General features: G+C 39.5%; 1 protein-coding gene across 5 annotated transcripts in view; it reads right to left on the reverse strand.

Annotated features, from left to right (window-relative positions):
* Positions 1-434: 434 nt before the first annotated feature.
* ZNF185 (zinc finger protein 185 with LIM domain) overlaps positions 435-19,405 on the reverse strand; it is a 113,401-nt gene continuing 94,430 nt past the window's right edge. For 4 of the 5 annotated variants that reach the window (XM_075187186.1, XM_075187183.1, XM_075187184.1 and 1 more), the window contains 10 exons: positions 18,788-18,892; positions 18,200-18,307; positions 16,580-16,684; positions 12,580-12,669; positions 11,442-11,546; positions 9,002-9,073; positions 8,748-8,831; positions 6,410-6,512; positions 4,330-4,434; positions 435-886 (listed from right to left, as the gene is read on the reverse strand). In XM_075187186.1, coding sequence (XP_075043287.1) covers positions 4,336-4,434; positions 6,410-6,512; positions 8,748-8,831; positions 9,002-9,073; positions 11,442-11,546; positions 12,580-12,669; positions 16,580-16,684; positions 18,200-18,307; positions 18,788-18,892 — 871 coding nt within the window. In that variant the 3' untranslated portion in view covers positions 435-886; positions 4,330-4,335. The remainder of the gene's footprint in view (positions 887-4,329; positions 4,435-6,409; positions 6,513-8,747; positions 8,832-9,001; positions 9,074-11,441; positions 11,547-12,579; positions 12,670-16,579; positions 16,685-18,199; positions 18,308-18,787; positions 18,893-19,405) is intronic. The other variant, XM_075187185.1, reaches the window with a different exon arrangement.

Below are 19,405 nucleotides of genomic sequence, written 5' to 3' on the forward strand. Positions count from 1 at the left end.
ATATATATCTTCCTTCCTTCTAAGGTCTGTGTCTTTCTTCATCACAGAAAAGATCATTGTCACTGTAAGTTTGGTTTTCCACAACAGTTTTCAAAGAGGCAGAGCATACCCTGTCAGACACAAAGGCCATGACTAATATTGTGCACTTTGCATTTTAACGCGTACGCAGAGTAGGCATTCTGAGTAAAATCCACCATCGACATTGTAAAAATAATCACGCCATGGAATGCTGAGCCGCGTAATGTAAATAGATGCGCAAAAGGGTTGAAATCATAACAATGGTAGCAATAACACAGTAAGCTTTGCTAGTATAAACAACTTAAAGCCTGTGAAATACACTATTAAATCGTTTTGCCAATTCACTCAACAAATCTGCTTACATGGTTTATAGGAAGCACCGGTGCCAATCTGTTAATAATCATAAAAATAGCGTCTATGATTTTAATATTTTTATTTTAAATGTAGGCGTTAAGAAGAGGATAGAATGATCAGAGGGAAATCAGAACTTTTAGGTGTAATTTTCCAAAGGTAAGTACGTTTAATGTGTAGTCGATGCGCTCAATAATCTGCCCCTGGCCACCTGTGTTACATGACCTGTTTTACAACGTGTTCATTAATGGAATGTGTAATAATCAATGAATGCTAAATACATTTATATATCAGATCCCCACATTTCAGCTTCGGTTGTCCAGTTATTCCTTGATAAACTATAGAGAAAGGTTACCGTTACTCTGAGTAATTAAGTCATACCTTGGTTATCATATGCAAACGGAAGAAAATAAGTAAAATACTTTAATATGTGATAATTTGGTCGTCTCTTATCAATAAAAAGTAACCAGTACTATAATATTTATTAAGATGTTTCTGTGCTCTTCTTTTTCTTGATCTAAAAAGAAAAAATATTAAATAAAATTAAAAAGGCATAGTAGTTATTTTTTTCCAACTTACATAATAAGAATGTGTCTTTGTTACTAAGCATGTCATGTTTTGTTTGGTTTTATGGGTGATTTGAATATACAGTACAAGAGGACAACTAAACATAACTATGTATATATAAGATTCCATTGTATAGTCCTAAATTTTGCTCAGTAAGATTAGAGGCAGGATGTCAGATTTGTCCAAAAAACTTTATCAAAACATTTAATAATGATAACTTTAAATTATGAACACAGTCCTGATATTTTTGCATATGTATCTGTAAATGTTATACTATGTTCTAGTACAATTATAATATTTGTTGATTAATGCCAGTGGGTAACCTGCCCTATTGGGGACCACAATTCCTGTCCCTCTTTCCAAATTGTCCTTCTTTTGGCTCTGGTATATAGAACTATATGTATAAGCTCCTCCAATGGCTCCAAATAGTGTATGTCTACTAAATAATAATGATAATAATAAAATAATAATAATAATGGTAATAATAATGTCATCCATGTTTCATAACAACATGTTTCACTGCTGTGTGTTGTATTTTAGCTGTGTATATATATATATATATATATATATATATATATATATATATAGTAAGCGGTCTTTCATGACAATTTGTATCCTCAAGCAGGGCCAAATTAAGCCCCGTGGGCCCCCCAGGCAGAGTCCCTCCCAACCTCAGAAGTAGCGCTTCCCCTTGGGTGATGGGCCACCAACCCCTGTTCTTCACACTTAGGTGAAGGGAGGTGGAAGCGGCATCCTCTGCTCCTCAAACTGGTAGTATGGTAGCCGAACTGGGACATCGTAGCCAAATGCCACCAACCCAGCATAATGCTGCAGCCAACTTCAAAGGTAAGTGCTGCCAGCTGCATCTCCTCCAGCGGCTGGTGCTGCGTGTGCTGGCGCTACGTGTGCAGGGGCATTAAAAACTGAATGAGTGACATTATTTTGTGTTTTAGGTGCCCCCTAACCATTGGTGGCCTATGGTCACCTAATGGTAGCGCCAGTCCTGTGTGCAAGATGACAGCTGGGGTCCAGAACAATGACACACTGATGCTTGGGGGTCCCGCTTACAAAGGGTAGAGTAGAGCACAACATAAACAGAATGAATCACAGACAGGGACAGTGCAGGGGAATCAGCCATGTATAAGCTCTTAGACATTTTCAAAAAGAAAACAGGCTTTTATTTTTATAAATATTTCATATTTTTGCTGCCTGTGTCCATGTCTGCATCTTATAGGTACATCCTTCATTCTGTAGATACCTAGTTTGTTTTAAAACATCTCTGCACTGAAATCCATATAGTAGAAGATTGCCTTGTGTTTTGGTTTGCAGCTTGTCATGAATTATGCAGTCTACTTAAGCATGATTCACTGCATCTGCCTGCACATAAACCTATAGGCAGTTAACAATTTGTATTCAGGACTTCTTATATTCCGATGCTTTATAGAGAAGGGTAAAATTCCCCTAATTCCGTGTTTGGCCATGACATTTTGCACGTTTTGACAGTGTCATTAATTCTTAAATGTTCCCAGTCCTATCACGAACCACACCACAAGGCAGAATGAAGTGTCCGTCATTGTTCCAGCTCTTATCAAATACAATAAATATAGTGAAATGCAAATTCTAAAATACAATGTGGAATCAAAAGAGCCAACAGTGGAACATTTTGCACTGTCCAATGGGATGAACTGCGCAGATAAAGAGTGGCCCTTCCTAAGTGTGGATTAGGCGCACAACTTTTATGCTTAAGTGTAAGAATGTTATTTAATTTTATGGGATGACATTATTTGAATGAGCTGTTGGGAGTGGAGAAGGTGTATTTAGGCAGGAGTTTCAATTTTTTATTTTGAATATATTTTTTTTTAAATAACAATAATAAGTTGGGGGACAATGGGGGTAGACAAGAGAAAGAAGGGGAGGGATACAGTTTCAATTTAACAATAAGTATATTTGGTTTGAGGAGACACAAACTCTATAGCAAATAAGCTTTACAGTTGGTAAATAAACTAATAAGCATTACAAATTTGGAGAAGAATTCAATCTGAGGGACATCGGATAGCCGACAGGAGACTGGGAATTGTTAGTATGGGTAGAAAGAGGTGAAACAACTGGAGCGAAACCGAGAGGAGGGCGTTGGGTATAGAGGCTGATCCTTTACATGGTGGGGTGGGGGCTGTCATCATAGTGTGCAGTGTAGGGGAGCCAAGTGTTGGAGAACTGAATGGGGCGATCATGTATTATACTGGTGATATGTTCCAGTTTGTGTATTTGCCAAGGAGTTCCCCATTTTACATGAAATCTCAGGCTGGTCAGAGGTGCTGAAAAGCCAACCTCACTCCTAGTACCTATAGGGGCATTTTATACCTGAGGTGCCCTGTTTTTGCAGGAATGTGGATTTTGACAAATGTAATTAAAATGGTCAAACACACCGAAGTGACACCTAATACAGCCAGCTCTGATGTCCTCTTGCCCTTATCATTCATTTAAGACTAACTCAGTCTAACGCAAGCGGTGTTTTTCGAGGAAATTATAAAAGTGTAAACTGAATGTTGGGGTCCTAAAGTTGAAGTAGGTTGAATATTGATATTTTTACTGTTTTGTATCTTTTTAGGTCGGACCGCAAACCCGCGAAAGCTGGGAGCAATTTGATTTAGCGGGGTATTTCCAAAAACTGTGAAGTGGGTGCGCAAGTTGGACATGCACTAGAGTAGTTGCATTGGTCTGTGTGAAGTTTGTATTTTCTCCTGTGTTTGTGTGGGTTTCCTCCAGGTGCTCCGGTTTCCTCCCACACTCCAAAAACATACTGGCAGGTTAATTGGCTGCTATCAAATTGACCCTAGTCTCCCTGTCTGTTTGTTAGGGAAGTTAGACTGTAAGCTCCAATGGGGCAGGGACTGATGTGAGTGAGTTCTCTGTACAGCGCTGCAGAATTAGTGGCGCTATATAAATAAATGATGATGATGAATGATGATTGGTACGCATAAAGAAGCATTGGGAGTCCGCACTGTTTGTATATGACACTTCATGTGTTGGTGGGGCAGCCCTGTGTCTGCCTAGATTTGACAGCACACAGCCATAGTATAGAGGAGATCCTATGGTTTTTCAAGAGAAGTGAGATGTTATTTACATTGGGAAAAGCTGCGGAGGGAAACTGAGGAGGTGGGAATGAGTTGAGAAGTCCGTTTCAAAGCCGTGACCAAGAGATTGCGGCTTCTAATTGGTCATGCTGCTCACTGGAGGAGCCCCAGGAAAAATGGCTGCATGGAACAGCCCTCAGTAATGCAGCTAAAACATATCAGCAGCTCAGTTCATTTTATTGCACATAAGACTTTTTCAAGAATCTGGTAAATGGCTCTGTGCAGTTTAAACTGAAATCATTAATTCCTATGTACTTACATCCATCTAGAAGAGCTTGTCATAACAACTCTCACAGTGAACCACATCTCGGTGAATGAACAAGCTGTCAATCAAATCTCCCATTGGCTTCTTGCAAATGCCGCACTGTAAGGAAACACAATGACATGGCATCTGTAAAACAAGGTTATACATTCCACTGTGTGCAAATATCTACCTGCCGTCCACCAGTGAATTTACTGACAAACAAATAAGTAACATTTTTGGCCATCAGTAAAACAAAAAAAAACATGACAGTAAGTTAAAATATTACAAGCTACTTACACTGCTAAACTAAGGAATACCTACACCATACTAGTGGCTTAAGCCACTGTTAATCTCTTCCTTTCAACATTAGAGTTGTGAGCGCCAAAACATATTATAAAGGTTCCAGTAAAAATATGTTAACAGACCTGTTCTGTGTCATACAGTTTAGATATTTGCTTAAAGACTGACGCACACTAACTGAATATTCCAATTGGAATGCAACATGATTAAGCCAAGTCCCCTCCCCGTACCACCCCTAAATCATACTTGCCAACTTTTTCTGTTACCCCTTCCGGGAGGTCCTAGAGGGGAGGGGAAGTGTGACTGAGGTGGGCTGTCGAGCATCGTGTCATTTCACTGGGGCAATGGTCGCAATTCATTGCCAATTGTGTCATGGAGGCCCTAATCTTTACTAGGTAGTGGGCAAGATACAGGAGAACAGCCTGTTCTCCCAAGAGTCCAGTGGACGTACCCGGAATTCGGGAGTCCTCTGGAAATTCCGGGAGAGTGGGCAGGAATGGCCAAATCTCACAGAAATAAAAGGAGTAGTTTACACTGTAATGAACACTTTTCACATTTATTAGGAAACATTGTTTTGCTTTCATAACATTTTCTTATTGTCAGTAGATTAAAATAAGTGTTCCACTGCGGGTGCTTTTCACAGTGGCTTCTGAATTGTAATATATTTCATAAGACAATAATGAAGTAAACTTAGTTTTTTCCTCTATATTGGTGGTTAAAAGAAAAAAGATCCTCCACCCAAAATCTATTCTACTATTCTGTTCTTATGGTTATTATGGTGTAAAAAACCGGTTTACTGAAAAGCTAAGGTATCTATACAGATGTGTTGCTTTGATCGTCTGGATCTCGGGTTGAACAGTCGCATCAGTACAATTAGACAATGACGGATTTACGGATAAAAAAGCACAACTGTGGCATAGCCGCATCTATTGACTTTGTTTATATGAGGCCCTGATATGCATTATCCATGGACAGTCCTGATGGTATATTTACTAAACTGCAGGTTTGGAAAAGTGGAGATGTTGCCTATAGCAACCAATCAGATTCTAGCTGTCATTTATTTAGTACATTCTACACAACAACAACTAGGATCTGATTGGTTGCTATAGGCAACATCTCCACTTTTCCAAACCCGCAGTTTAGTAAATATACCCCCTGGTCTTTGAAAATCAATAATTTACGATAATCATTTTCCTAAGTAACAAAACTGGCTAGAAAATGTTTGCTTTATTTGCAATATCTGAGAAAGAGGAAACGTTGTTCAGGTTTTTCCGATTCCAACTTAATGAAACAAATGTTTTTGTTTAGCCTTTTTTGTATGATTAAAATTTAAAGCGGCAATGTGGGGACCCCTTAGGTTAAGTGTTTAAACACTTAACCCGACATTGTCACTTTAAATTTCTATTGACAGACGTCGCAATGACGTCAGCCTGCAGTGCCAAACACTTCTCCAATCAGAATCGCTTGCTGTCAGCTTGGTGCTCCCATCGGAGATCTCCAGCGTCGGGGTTGAAGGTAATTCTGTTTATTTTCATATCGTTTTTTCATAATTTCTTTGTAGACCTTCTCCATGTCGGAGTAGTGGACATCGGTAAAGCGTACCCAACCCTCTATGCCTAGGTGTAAGGGCCTTGTACTCATGGTTGATGTCTTTGAGATCTGTGTGTCATCAATGCTATACATCTTTGATGAGTTGTGTTACAGTAACCGTATATGTGTGAAACGTACGCCCTACGTGAACCCAACTTGTTCGGTTAAATAGTATATACATAGTAATCACTTGTGGTGTAATTACCTTGAAGCAATATTCGTGACAGTGGATATTAAGGTGTTCTAATATGATCTTTGCACAATCTTTGATTTCGCGGCCACAATAAGTACAGGGACCTTCATCCAATCTGTAAACAAAATGTGATAAAATAGCAATCTGAGTATTTAAATAATGTGTTTAAAAAAGACAATAATGGTCATTTATGAACTGCAAAGTTGCAGACCTGCACAGTGGCACCTACTTCAGACCCATCAAGGCCACGTTTTGCACTCTGAAATATGCACATAGTGGAAACGATAAAAGTCACATCCAGTCCAAACTATGTCTACTTTAGGAGATCCACCTGTATCCATTTAAACCTTTATATGTTTTTCCTAAAATACATAATTTATGTCTTAAATCTGAGCAGCGCTATTGTACTTGTGCTGTTCATAAATTACCTCTAATGATATATAGATCATTTAAAATGATCAACAAAGACGTCCGGAACATAAAATTTGGTTTTGGGTGGTGTTCACTATAGTAAGATAAATTAGAGAGTTTTACTTATAGAGGACAGTGAGTACAGGTGAGCAGAGCTGCATTGGGATTTCACGTCAATAGAGGTTCAGTTCTGCTACAGGCCATTCCCCACCTATTTGTATATTTTAGTAGTCTGTAAATATAGCTGGGAGGATGACGCTGTCAAGTCGTTCTGCTCTGTGTTTGGGATATAATAATGGGGAAGTCTGAGTTTAACAAACATTATAGATTCATTCTGGGCTGGACAGAAAATGTGGGCTGAATTCTTGCTGAGAAATGTGAGAAATCCGGCGGAATGAGGCGAATCTTCTGTGGAACAGATCTCTGATCTTATACTGAGAGGGAGCAGATTAACACCAACCTAACTGGCATAGGTTATCAGTAGATAACGCCATACTTGCCTACTCTCCTGGAAATCCCGGGAGGCAAACCTCACGGATTTGTCAAAATTCATGGCATTGAATGGCAGGGGCAGGGCTTAATTGCGTAATTAAGCCCCACCCCCGCTATTCAATGCCGTGAATTTTGTCATTTTATAGTGGAGGCGCCCCCTCCTACCCTCCTGTCACATGACTTCTCCCCCAGGATCTCCCGGGGGAGAAGTTCTGAAAGTTGGCATGCATGGATAACGCTCTTGTCCCGTAATACTATTCAATGAAAACATAGATTCAGTGGTCCGCACATCTGGTGAAAATTTAAGCCATTCAGTTTACCGTAAATAGAGTTATCCACTGTTGGTTAACAAATAAGCCAGAGTCAGAAACATTATGGGGACATTTATAAAAACTAGTGCATGCATGGGCATTGCAGTTGCTATGGGACCTGGCAGCTGAGGCAGCCTATTAAGGCCTCTCAGGTTTTAGGCTCTATGCCCTGCTTTCCTCTCTTGTTCATAGATGTCTCCCAGTATCTCCATGAGACTCCTGAATTTCGAGTTCTACCTAGTGTAGTGGGTGGGGCCAGGGCTTAATGCTCCTCCCGCCCCTTCACTCTATTGGGCCACAACTTGCAGCATTGAGCAGTAGAGTATGGGGCTTAATGATGCAATATGCATAGTCCCGCCTCCCTGGTCTTGGCAGCAGGAGGCGGGGCTATGTACTATTCGGTTGATAGATTTCCTCCAGTTCTTGGTACACAGGCGACAGTGAAAATAAAGACTATACAGCATAGTAATCATTCTACTAATAATGACAGAATCCGATTGGTTTCTATGGCTTACAGATCTATCTTTGCAGTTTACTGTGTGTCAGTTTACATAAATGTTCCCTAATGTACCCATTACACCGAACGTGTGTTTTAAAGTCGGTGTCGGTGAATATTCATAAATCTTTTTCATCAAACAGTGCTGACTTCCCAGTTTATATACTTTTGCTTAGTATGGCTAAAACATAAATGAATATTTTAGTGCATAAAAGACAAATCTGGGTCATGATGAAATTCAAACAGCACATTCTAGATTTGTATATATTTTAAATAAACTTAGTTAAACAAGTTGATTGTGTGAGGTGCTGCTCATATTGTGTCTTCATTGACAAATGGACAGGGAGCAATTTACTGAGAGCATATGAATGACATTTGGGGGTAAATTTATCAAGCTGCGGGGTTGAAAAAGTGGAGATGTTGCCTATAGCAACCAATCAGATTCTAGCTGTCATTTTGTACAATGTACTAAATAAATGATAATTACAATCTGATTGGTTGCTATAGGCAACATCTCCACTTTTTTAAACCCATAGCTTGATACCCCTTGGTCAAGAGCTCAGTGTGATTCCTGCTTATTGCAACAAACACAATAAATACATATTCAATAATACATTGATTTCCTTTTCTCTTAGATTACCTTTTTGGAGCACTGCTGTAGAGATAACTGGAGCTATTGCTGTAGGATACCCTGTCTGAGTCATTCGAGAAGTCTGAAAAGCTTCTATCGGGGGGAAAGAAAATATGTGTCAGCAACACTCGGCTTACAGACCATGTGGAGATTTCAATATTTCAGAATGAGAATCTCATGGTCATTATTGTCTGAAACCGCTCTTCCCAATGTTGTATAACATATCAATTTACACATCACAGATGATTAAGTATAAGTCGTACCCAGCAGAGGTTGGAGAATTCATATTATCTCTTGTGTTGACATATTCCTTGAGAAAAAGTACTCCTTTATTGCTATAGAAAAAACAAAGTGTTATTCAAAATATTTGAGCTGTAATTGATATAAATGCATGTACTTAGTTCATATTTGTAGCTGTGAGGACTATATCAAAACATTTTAGTATTTTATAGAATTAAATCAAAGTTTATTCAGGTGTCTGTGCTTTGCGATGTGAAATGTGTCCACTAGGTGGCAGGCAAGATCAACAAAAATAAAAAAAACTTAGAAACCAGACTGTTAACCTAGTAAATTAATAAATTAAATAACAATTGAAATGTGGGTTAAATGTAGCAATAGTAAAGAATAATCGGGCCATAGTGCATGGAGCGTAAAGAAGCCAACCAACAAGTATCCCATATGTATAGCCTTATAAATGGGGCTTACAAGTCATTAGGGGTAAATGTATCAATCAGAGAGTTTTCCGGCGGTTTTGAAAAGTGGAGATGTTGCCTATAGCAACCAATCAGATTCTAGCTATCATTTTGTACAATGTACTAAATAAATGATAGCTAGAATCTGATTGGTTTTTCAAACCCGCCGGAAAACTCTAAGCGTGATACATTTACCCCTAGATGTTAAAACATACTTACTAACTTTGGAGATCACCCCTCTGGGAGATCTCTCAACTTGGCCGTGTCTTGGGGCGTGGTCACTTTAAAAGTGTCATTAGGCCCCGCCCCTGCTATACAATATCAATTTTGGCCTATTATAACAGGGGGCGGGCCAGGATGACGCAATTACCCCCACCCACTTCACCAACAAAGCGGGCATGATGTGGGACTATGCCCTGCTCTCCCAGGAGTCCGGAAGAGCTCCCAAAAATTCGGGAGTCTCCCGGACATTCCGGGAGATTAGGCAACTATGTGTTAAAACAATGTAGAAGTATCTTTGAACTAGACAATGAAGTGTAACTTTCGTACAGAAAACTATGAAACCATCCCTAAATTTCCCTATAGTTCTTTCACCTCATTATGATCCGCTGGAATATTGGCAGAAAAAGCTAACCAGAGAAAAAACGCATTCGGAAAGATAAATCCAAATTTTGGGTCATCATATTTTTTGCAGAACCCTCAAGAAATATGGTGAATAGAACATTTAGGGATGTCACATTACTTGATTTACTGTGGTGCCCCTACTTTTATACCGAAGTACATGGGTTTGCCAGGCAAGATTGTTTCCCTCAATGGGTGAAATTTGGCAGAGTGATTCTGTTGCTTGCTGAGTGTAAACTGTACCTAGCTTTGTAGACCAGTGCAAAAACAAGATTTTATTTTTTGGAGCATGATTACTAAAATAAGGTATTATTATTATTATTATTATTATTAATTTTTATTTATAGGGCGCCACTAGGTGTCCGTAGCGCCGTACAGGGACATACGAAATTACAATACGAGGTGAGACAGCACAGTACAGTAAACAATAAGCACAGTAACTCAGTGAGCTCAAAGCACAGCTAGGGGCGGGGGAGAGGGGAAGGTCCACATACGACGGAGCCCAAGAGGGAGGGCACGGATGACAGGGAAACCCCCAGAGGGGAGAGGAGGAAGCGAGAGTGGACGGGGGGAAGAGGGTGGACGGGGGGAAGAGGGTCCTCGAGGAGGAGGGCTAGGTAGCTGGAGAGCAGAGTTAAAAGTGGTGAAGACAGGAGGAGAGATGACCCTGCTCAAAGGAGCGTACAATCTAAGGGGTGGGGTAGACAGAGAATGCTCATTTTTAGGACATTCCTTGTTTTGCTGTAGAGCCTACAGCCAATTCCACTTAAAATAAAACCACTTGAATTGTGAAAATTGGGTTATTTGCTAGTCACCGACTTGGACCAGTGTATCACCGAGTTGGTAGAAAAACTGTGGTTCGCAAGATTTGGTGATTGGCAAGTTGGCTTCCAAATTCGGGTCAATCTGCACTGATAGAATTTCTTGGGTTCCATATATTTCTACTAGTGAACAGATTTGGTTTATGGAATTCATCATAATGGTTCAGTTTGTAAAAGAAAGTTTAATTTAATGATCATGTCAGGATCAGTGCATTATCTAGAGATAATAGAAAACATTATAGACTCTACATAATTTAAGAATCTGTAAGAGTGTAACAAGGGTCACTATGCTCTATGATATGTTGTACTTTAAATTTGTCAGCCAAAATAGACATAACTGCATGAGGAAGTTATATCACTCATTTGCTTCTCTAAATTGTAATAGCTACATTTGCTAATCTCGTTATATCACACTAGGTCCATCACAGAAGCTTAAGTTTATCACTTTAACTCACTTTTGCAAACTGTTCTAACAAACAGTTTAACCTACTAATTTTCACTAACAAAAACATGACTAGTAACAGGTCCCATTTTACCACTATTCTGTGAAATATGAAATAAAACATTACCCGGACTGAGGATCGTACTGACTGGCTTCCCCAGAGGAATTATTCTCATAGCGGGTCTCCACGGTGGTGGTTGTGGTAATCTTTTCCCTTGCACTGGATACGGTTCTAGAATTAACAAGGTATTGTCAGTGTTTGGAAATTATAGCATATAACCAGCAATGCTCTTGTGCAGTAAATCAATACATCTTTTCTGCTGCATATCCAGAACATCATAAAGTCAAGACTTAAAAAGGTAACTCCTCTCAAAACTGATGTGGTGTCGTTAAAATCATTATGCTGGATATTAGAACTTACTGAAATAACTTCTAATACTTGAAATAGGACTTTTGTCTGAATTCACCTGTTGAAAATAGAGAAACACACTGGCCTTCATTTATGGAACGCACTGGATGTACAGCAGATCAAAGTGCAGGCCTACTCTCTGCTCTCGGGAGACACCTTTGAAAACTAAAAGTTTTCCTAGGTGTGCAGAGAGGTGAGAAATACCTGAAGAGGCGCACTGCCCATCCGCTGGCCTGTTTAAATGCTCAGACGATCAGAAGGGGGTTCTGGTACAGTAAATAGATATACAATAGCCCCAGGGGCAGGCTGGGGGCAGGAGGCAGAAGGCTTGGGTCTTCTGCCTCCGACTTGGAGGCAGAAGACCTCAGGGTTGGGTCCCTGGGCCATCTGCATTTTTTTCCCTTTAAAATGTTGCTAATAGGCTCCTGAGTCGAGCCTTACCCCCAGGCTAAAATTTGCCAGCCCTTCCCTGATCAGCCCCCACTCCATAAAACTTTGCTATGGGGTCCAGTGATTGTGAGTTATGACCCTGGATATACCCCAAGGTGGAGATTAAGTACTCCCTCTCCCTATCACACATTGTCACCCCCCTAACAAGGCGATTGCTCCTAGTGAGTTTAGGATGCCAGGTTTGAGCAGCACTATTTCATCCATCTTTATTTCGGCAGACTCAACAAAAATATTTTGATTTTTTTATTACTCAAGATTAGCAATATAATCATCCAAGACATAAATTGAAATTTCTTCAGCATTGTAATTGGACGATTATGTGGAAGCTTTAACTGGTTCAAATTGAAATGATTCGCAGAATGAATCACTGGATTGGTTAATCTTAGGCCCACCCCCTTCTTCTTACCTTGTGGATCTTGTGTCAGCTTCCTCTAAATACTCTGTGTATACGGGATCTGTGGAGCGGGTTGTAGTAACTGTTGTACGTGAGTTGGATCTGTTTAAGAGATGAACAATCACTGACATGAATAGTGCAGCAAAATACACTGTTGGCAACATTACTAAGGAACTGCTTAAGTTATGCAACAACATCTGTTGGTATCACGTGTTCACAGAGCAGGCTAATGAAACGTGTGGAACTACAAGTCCCAGTATCTTCTTATGAGCCACAGGTTCCTGATCTCTGACTTGGATACAAAATTCATGACACAAGCAATGGACATTCATGTTACATAAATCTGTAGCACTTTTGTTTAATTACGCTCCTTTAAAACGATCAGATAGAGAATAAGAAAAGAGACTTGTCTCCTTAAATTGTTGTCACACTAAGGGCTAGATTTACTGAGCTGAGGGTTTGAAAAAGTGGGGATGTGCCTATAGCAACCAATCAGATTCTAGCTTTCATTTAATTAGTTCCTTCTACAAAATGATAGCTAGAATCTGATTGGTTGCTATAGGCAACATCCCCACTTTTTCAAACCCGCAGCTTAGTAAATCTAGCCCTAAGACCACAAAACTGAGCATTGTGATTACATGTTTCTAAGATTGAACAAGGGACATTCGTGATCTCTGTTGAAAGCACATTACCGCATAAGAATGTAATTAAAAATGCTCATGTTGCTATAAAATACTTCCTGCGTATTTGGAATTAAATGTATGCATGTCATTTTAAATTGGCATTAATTCCATCATATTGATTACCTGGTGAGGACTTTTAATTAGAATCTTTGACCTAATAATCTGACTGTTGCATCTTAATTGCTCTGAAACAATGAGGCAAGTGCATCTCAGTATCTATTTGTCAGAAGAAGATGCTATATAATACAGCTGTGTAAAAAGCAAGGGAAAGATATGAAGTATTACCTGAACAAATCACAACTTAGATCTCTCTTAATCATGATTCCCCTATTGCTTGTTTGATGTCTTATTTTAATTATTTTAACTTATTTCTATTTAGGAGTAACCCTATATTACAGATATAAATAACAGTTTAAATACAGAGAAGTAAACAGAGGGGAATTTATTTAATATTTGATTTTTTCAGTTGTATTTTTCTCGGGGTCTTCATGACAATATGAGAAGGGTCACACGAGGTAGGTGATTGAATGGTCAATGAATCAGTGTAGAATGGGCAGTTTCTTAATCCGTGGTGACTAGCAGCAGAAAGCTCCGTATTACCCATATGTAACAGTCCTGTAACACAACATCGGCTGTTACTGTATGTTAACCCCTTAGCTGATCTGCAACGTGCACTAAGAGAAAGTAATTTACAAAGTGCAAATCCTCCACTGTATAGTAAAAAAAAGGAAAAGTTTATATCCTGAAGGGGTGATGTTAGTAGAAGATGGAATTCTGATGTGAAGTTTACACATTCCATATAGCGACTGGAGATTTTACCGCCTCTCCGCACACTTGACGCTCTTCTAAGGTGCAGAAGCATCTCTTGAGAGCGGAGGGGGGTGACAATGCAACTAGGTGTGCTCTAAGCGGACCATTCTGGCGCACCTTTGCAAGACCAAGACACTTGCACACTTTTTTTTAAATTGTTTAAATATTCACTTACAGTGTGTATTACATCTATGTTGTTTACTATCTAATCCATACTTGCTCACTCTCCCCAGAACGTCCGGGAGACTCCCGAAATCCGGATAGATCTCCCTGACTCCCGGGAGAGCGGGCCATTCGTTTGCATCCTGCCCACTTCCTGCTGAAGTGGGCAGGATGGGAGCTTCCATGATGCATTTCACGGTGAATCGCAACATTTTGGACCCACCACTGTGGCAAAATGACCCGCTGGCGTCATTGCGGCGCAGGGCTAAAATGGTGCAATTCACCGCACCCTGCCCACTCCACCCACACACTTCACCACCTCCCCTCCGAGATCTCCCAGGGTGAAAGAGTAAAAGGTTAGTAAGTATGATGTAATCACAAAAGGACAATGAACAAGAGGATAACAATATTGTTACAAGACACGGCAGGATAAATAACCAGATGTAAAGAACTGGGCCTGAACAGTGTATAGTCCAATTAAAGTGTCGCCTTTACACAGCGGAGGCAGACATCTTGTGTTCTGAACCAATAATTCTGCATTTTAATTCGCTAGGGCCAAGTGACACTTCTGAGTAATTAGGCACTGTGCTTCCGTGGTACTCCTAGTATCAGTGCGTTGATAGGCTGCATTTTCATGAGTATATTTGTATACAGCCCACATAAAACCTGAGACCATTTCTGTAAGTCACAGGTTAACTATTTAATAATAGGTTCTACATTATGTGAACTTGGCTTTAGGAAGAGTTTACAGTAACCAAATACTTGGCTCTGTGCTTGATCGTAACTCGCTTTATGTGAATAATTTGCTTCACGTAAATAATTGTGTTTATAGTCAAGTCCTATTAAACTGGGGTTTATTTGAAATGTATTATATAATAACATAGGAGGATGTCCCATTAATATTTTACTGTTAGGCAGAAAATGGGTCTTAAATCGCAACATTCTATTATTGTAAGAGAAAGAATTTATGATTACACTAATCTATACTGTTCAGCTGTGCGTACACGTAGATAACATATCAAGATGATTAATCAGCTTTAGCAGCACAGAATGCTGGAGGAACCAGTTCTTTGGTAGCGCCAACTCCTTCAAAGAGGTGACCACACCAGCCCAAAGAATGCTGGGAATGCTGACAATCCACATACAATAAGTGTAAACTACGGTCAACACATAGCCAAAAATGTCTCTTTTTTTTGTCCCGGGGCCAGTCACCATCCTTGTAACTTGTATTGTGGACAACTCCCTTCCCAGATGTGTCACCCAGGAATATTTGGGGTAGATGGAAAGCATGAACCTTCTCAGATGAACTACATATACCATCGTGTTAGAAGGACACATTGGCGAATGTGCAACTACAACAACATGAATTACCGAGTTAGTAAGATTTGAAATTAACTTACAGGAAGATCGTTGCTTCCTTTGTCATTTGTGGGAGTATAGTAAAGATCTAAATGTAGACCTGGGACTTTGTATCACTTGACTGTGTCTGATCACAGTCTGTTGTAGCTTCTGTTGTCCAGTGAGAACAAATGGCCCAGGACCCCAGCTATGAAAATGGTGGATAAGAAGGCACAGGTAAAGACCACGCAAATTCCCTGGTTCTGACCAGGGGGTAAATGTATCAAGCTGAGAGTTTTCCGGCGGGTTTGAAAAGTGGAGATGTTGCCTATAGCAACCAATCAGATTCTAACTATCGTTTTGTAGAAAGTACTAAATACATGATAGCTAGAATCTGATTGTATTTTCAAACCCACTGAAAAACTCTCAGCTTGATACATTTACCCCCAGGTCTTTGCTAGTCAAGCTTGATAATTATTGGGCAGACATTAACCGTACTTCCAGTCCCTGTTATAAAGGGACTCTCACATATTACAGTGCTGTGGTTGCTATGCAGGAGCCACCATAGCAACCAGCAGTATGACGTTGGATTTGACTTTGACACAAAAAGTAATCAATGTTTAAAATCAAAAATGCAGATTGATGGGAGTGCGACAGATCCATATAAACGGCGACCCAATAACTACAACAATTCATGTACGACAATAAAGTTGTTTAACTGAAGAGTATATGTCTCATTCACAGTATACACCAGTTTAACCCTTTACTTGGTAAATACAGTTTTTACTAGTGACATTTCTGTCAGAGCTCTAATGTCACACCTAGTGAAGAGAGAAAATACCAACCAAAATACAAGTATGGGGGCATTCCACTGACTCATGCGTGCTGTAGATCTAGCTGAAGAAGGCATACCTCAGTACATGAGCAATTACTAGGGCTGGTTTTACTGTAATCGTTCAACATGCTAATAGTTGTATGAACTGAGCTCACATTAAATATGTACGGAAAATCTAAAATACCTGGCGGGGCTTGATTCCAGCATTGTGTCTTCCAGAGTCTCTGGAACGCGGTATCTAGATTCTGTAACGGTAGTGGTAGTGTTTTCTCGGGGACGTGGGGTAGGCCTGTAATAGAAAAGTGAATGTAGACCTTTAACAAAGGGCCACAGATGAGCTGAACCACTTCTGTCCCACGTTTCTCAATCCTCAGAAGTAAAATACTCAACTGGCCTCAAGATTGACACAGCCTTCTATATACTGAGAGCAAATACCATTATATGACAACAGAAATGCTTTGTTTTTATTGTAACTGTTATTGCAATTTTTACGTTTAAAATCTAAAATGGAAATGCAGATATTGTTGTAATATAAATATTTATTATTCATCTGTGGTTGACATGGTCAACAGACTTTTGTGCTTTTTAAGGCTACAGGTAATTAATTATGTCTGTATAACCCAGTATTGTGTATTACTATGTTTGTCCTCAATTGTCAAGCGCTACGGAATTTGCTGGCGCTCTATAAATAAATGATGATGATGATGATGTGTGAAATAAACTGGCGCACAGTGAATTAGAAATTCACAAATGGTTGTAATCTTTGATACGGTGATAGTCAAATTTAGCGTAGTGATTAGTCTGACAAGGGCTAAATCGACAATAAAATGCCGAAGGTGATTATATCGACATTGAAAAAAATTCAGACTTGACTAATAAGTTAAGGTTAATGGTGTCTATATATCAAGCACCTGCACTCTCTTGGGAGGTCGGAAAGGGAGGTCGGAAATCAAACATGTCACTTATTAGGCAAGTCTAAATATTTTCAATGTCGCTATAAAATGTAGAAGGTGATTACATTTTATTGCTGATTTAACCCTTGTCGGAATATTCTTTATCGTAATTTCGTACCCAACCCCTTTAATAAGCACTTCAAGCTCACTTGTAATAAATCATTTGTAAAGTAATCTTGTACTTGTGAGGATGGCAAGATATGCTAAGAATGTGACCTTAGAAATGGTGACGGTGACCTCCTTGGAAGGTGTCAGTGACTTTTCAAGATTTGAGTGAAGTACTTTGGAAAATCTGATCACATAATTGAACTTTTATACTTTACTGTAACGACATTAATAAGGACGACAAGGTTCATTAAACATGTCACTAAACTGACATGCTATAGTAAGATGTGGTCCTGCATGTGGTCGGGCAGCACAGTGGCCTAGTGGTTAGCACTTCTGCCTCACAGCACTGGGGTCATGAGTTCAATTCCCAACCATGGCCTTATCTGTGTGGAGTTTGTATGTTCTTTGTATGTTCTCCCCGTGTTTGCGTGGGTTTCCTCCGGGTGCTCTGGTTTCCTCCCACACTCCAAAACATACTGGTAGGTTAATTGGCTGCTATCAAAATTGACCCTAGTCTCTCCCTCTCTCTCTATCTGTGTGCGAGTGTGTGTCAATATTAGGGAATTTAGACTGTAAGCTCCAATGGGGCAGGGACTGATGGGAATGAATTCTCTGTACAGCGCTGCGGAATTAGTGACGCTATATAAATAAATGGTGATGATGATGATAATGGCCATGCAGTATAATAAATGACCATACATCAGTGATTATGAAAATAATACTTAATATGGAGAACTAATAACCTGGGAGAGCTGCTTCTCTCTGACTTGGGTTCAGGTGTTCTTGAGCGCTCGTACCGCGTCTCGGTGGTTGTACCGCTCACAGTTCTGTTTCCCGAGTCTGATATTAATCTGGTGACAAATATTGACAAATACCACAATTTTGATTTCTACTGGGATACTGTATTGTGTTATCGGAAACAAAAAAAATCTCACACAGTGATTTAGACTGTCAGGGAAAATGAAAGTGTAAGAGCATCATGCCGAATGCAGGAGTCTGTGCTAAAATATATCTAATGGAGTATGTACTGCTCATGTAATATTATTCATATAATTATATTTCACGTGGATAAAAGAGTAAACATGCCATCACGATTATGAAGTTGGGATGGCAGAGTTAGTGGCAAGTTAGTATTATCCACAATGCTATCCTGAGCTATAGTTAGTGTGGTTGAATTAAAAACGACAAATGCACATCAAGTACATGTTACATGTTACACGTTAAACCTTCACAGTAAAAATGTTGTGTGTGTTGTAGGGTATCGCCCAATAGCCTAATTTATACTATATTACTAAACAATGCAATAATAAGACTTCTTCTTTTCTCCTTACGGATTATTGTAGGGATTCAACTCTGGTTCATCCAAGATTTCCGAAACTCTGTATCTTGTCTCACTCACTGTATTGACAGCTTCTGGTTTCAAAGGCTGATTCGGACTGAATAACATCACAAAAAATGAGAATGATTGCATGCACCATACATAGATACACATAAATACACAAAGATACGCATGCACCATACATAGATACACAGATACACATACATACACACACACAACGATACGCATGCACCATACATAGATAGACATACATACACACACATGCACCATACATAGATACACATACATACACAAAGATATGCATGCACCATACATAGATACACAGATACACATACATACACAACGATACGCATGCACCATACATAGATAGACATACATACACATGCACCATACATACACATAGATACACATGCACCATACATAGATAGACATACATACACATGCACCATACATACACATAGATACACATGCACCATACATAGATACACATGCACCATACATACAAAACGATACGCATGCACCATACATAGATACACATACATACATACATATATACATACATACATACACATGCACCATACATATATACACATGCACCATACATACACAA

Source organism: Mixophyes fleayi, chromosome 9 (assembly GCF_038048845.1).
Source record: "Mixophyes fleayi isolate aMixFle1 chromosome 9, aMixFle1.hap1, whole genome shotgun sequence".
Classification (NCBI taxonomy): Eukaryota; Metazoa; Chordata; class Amphibia; order Anura; family Limnodynastidae; genus Mixophyes; species Mixophyes fleayi.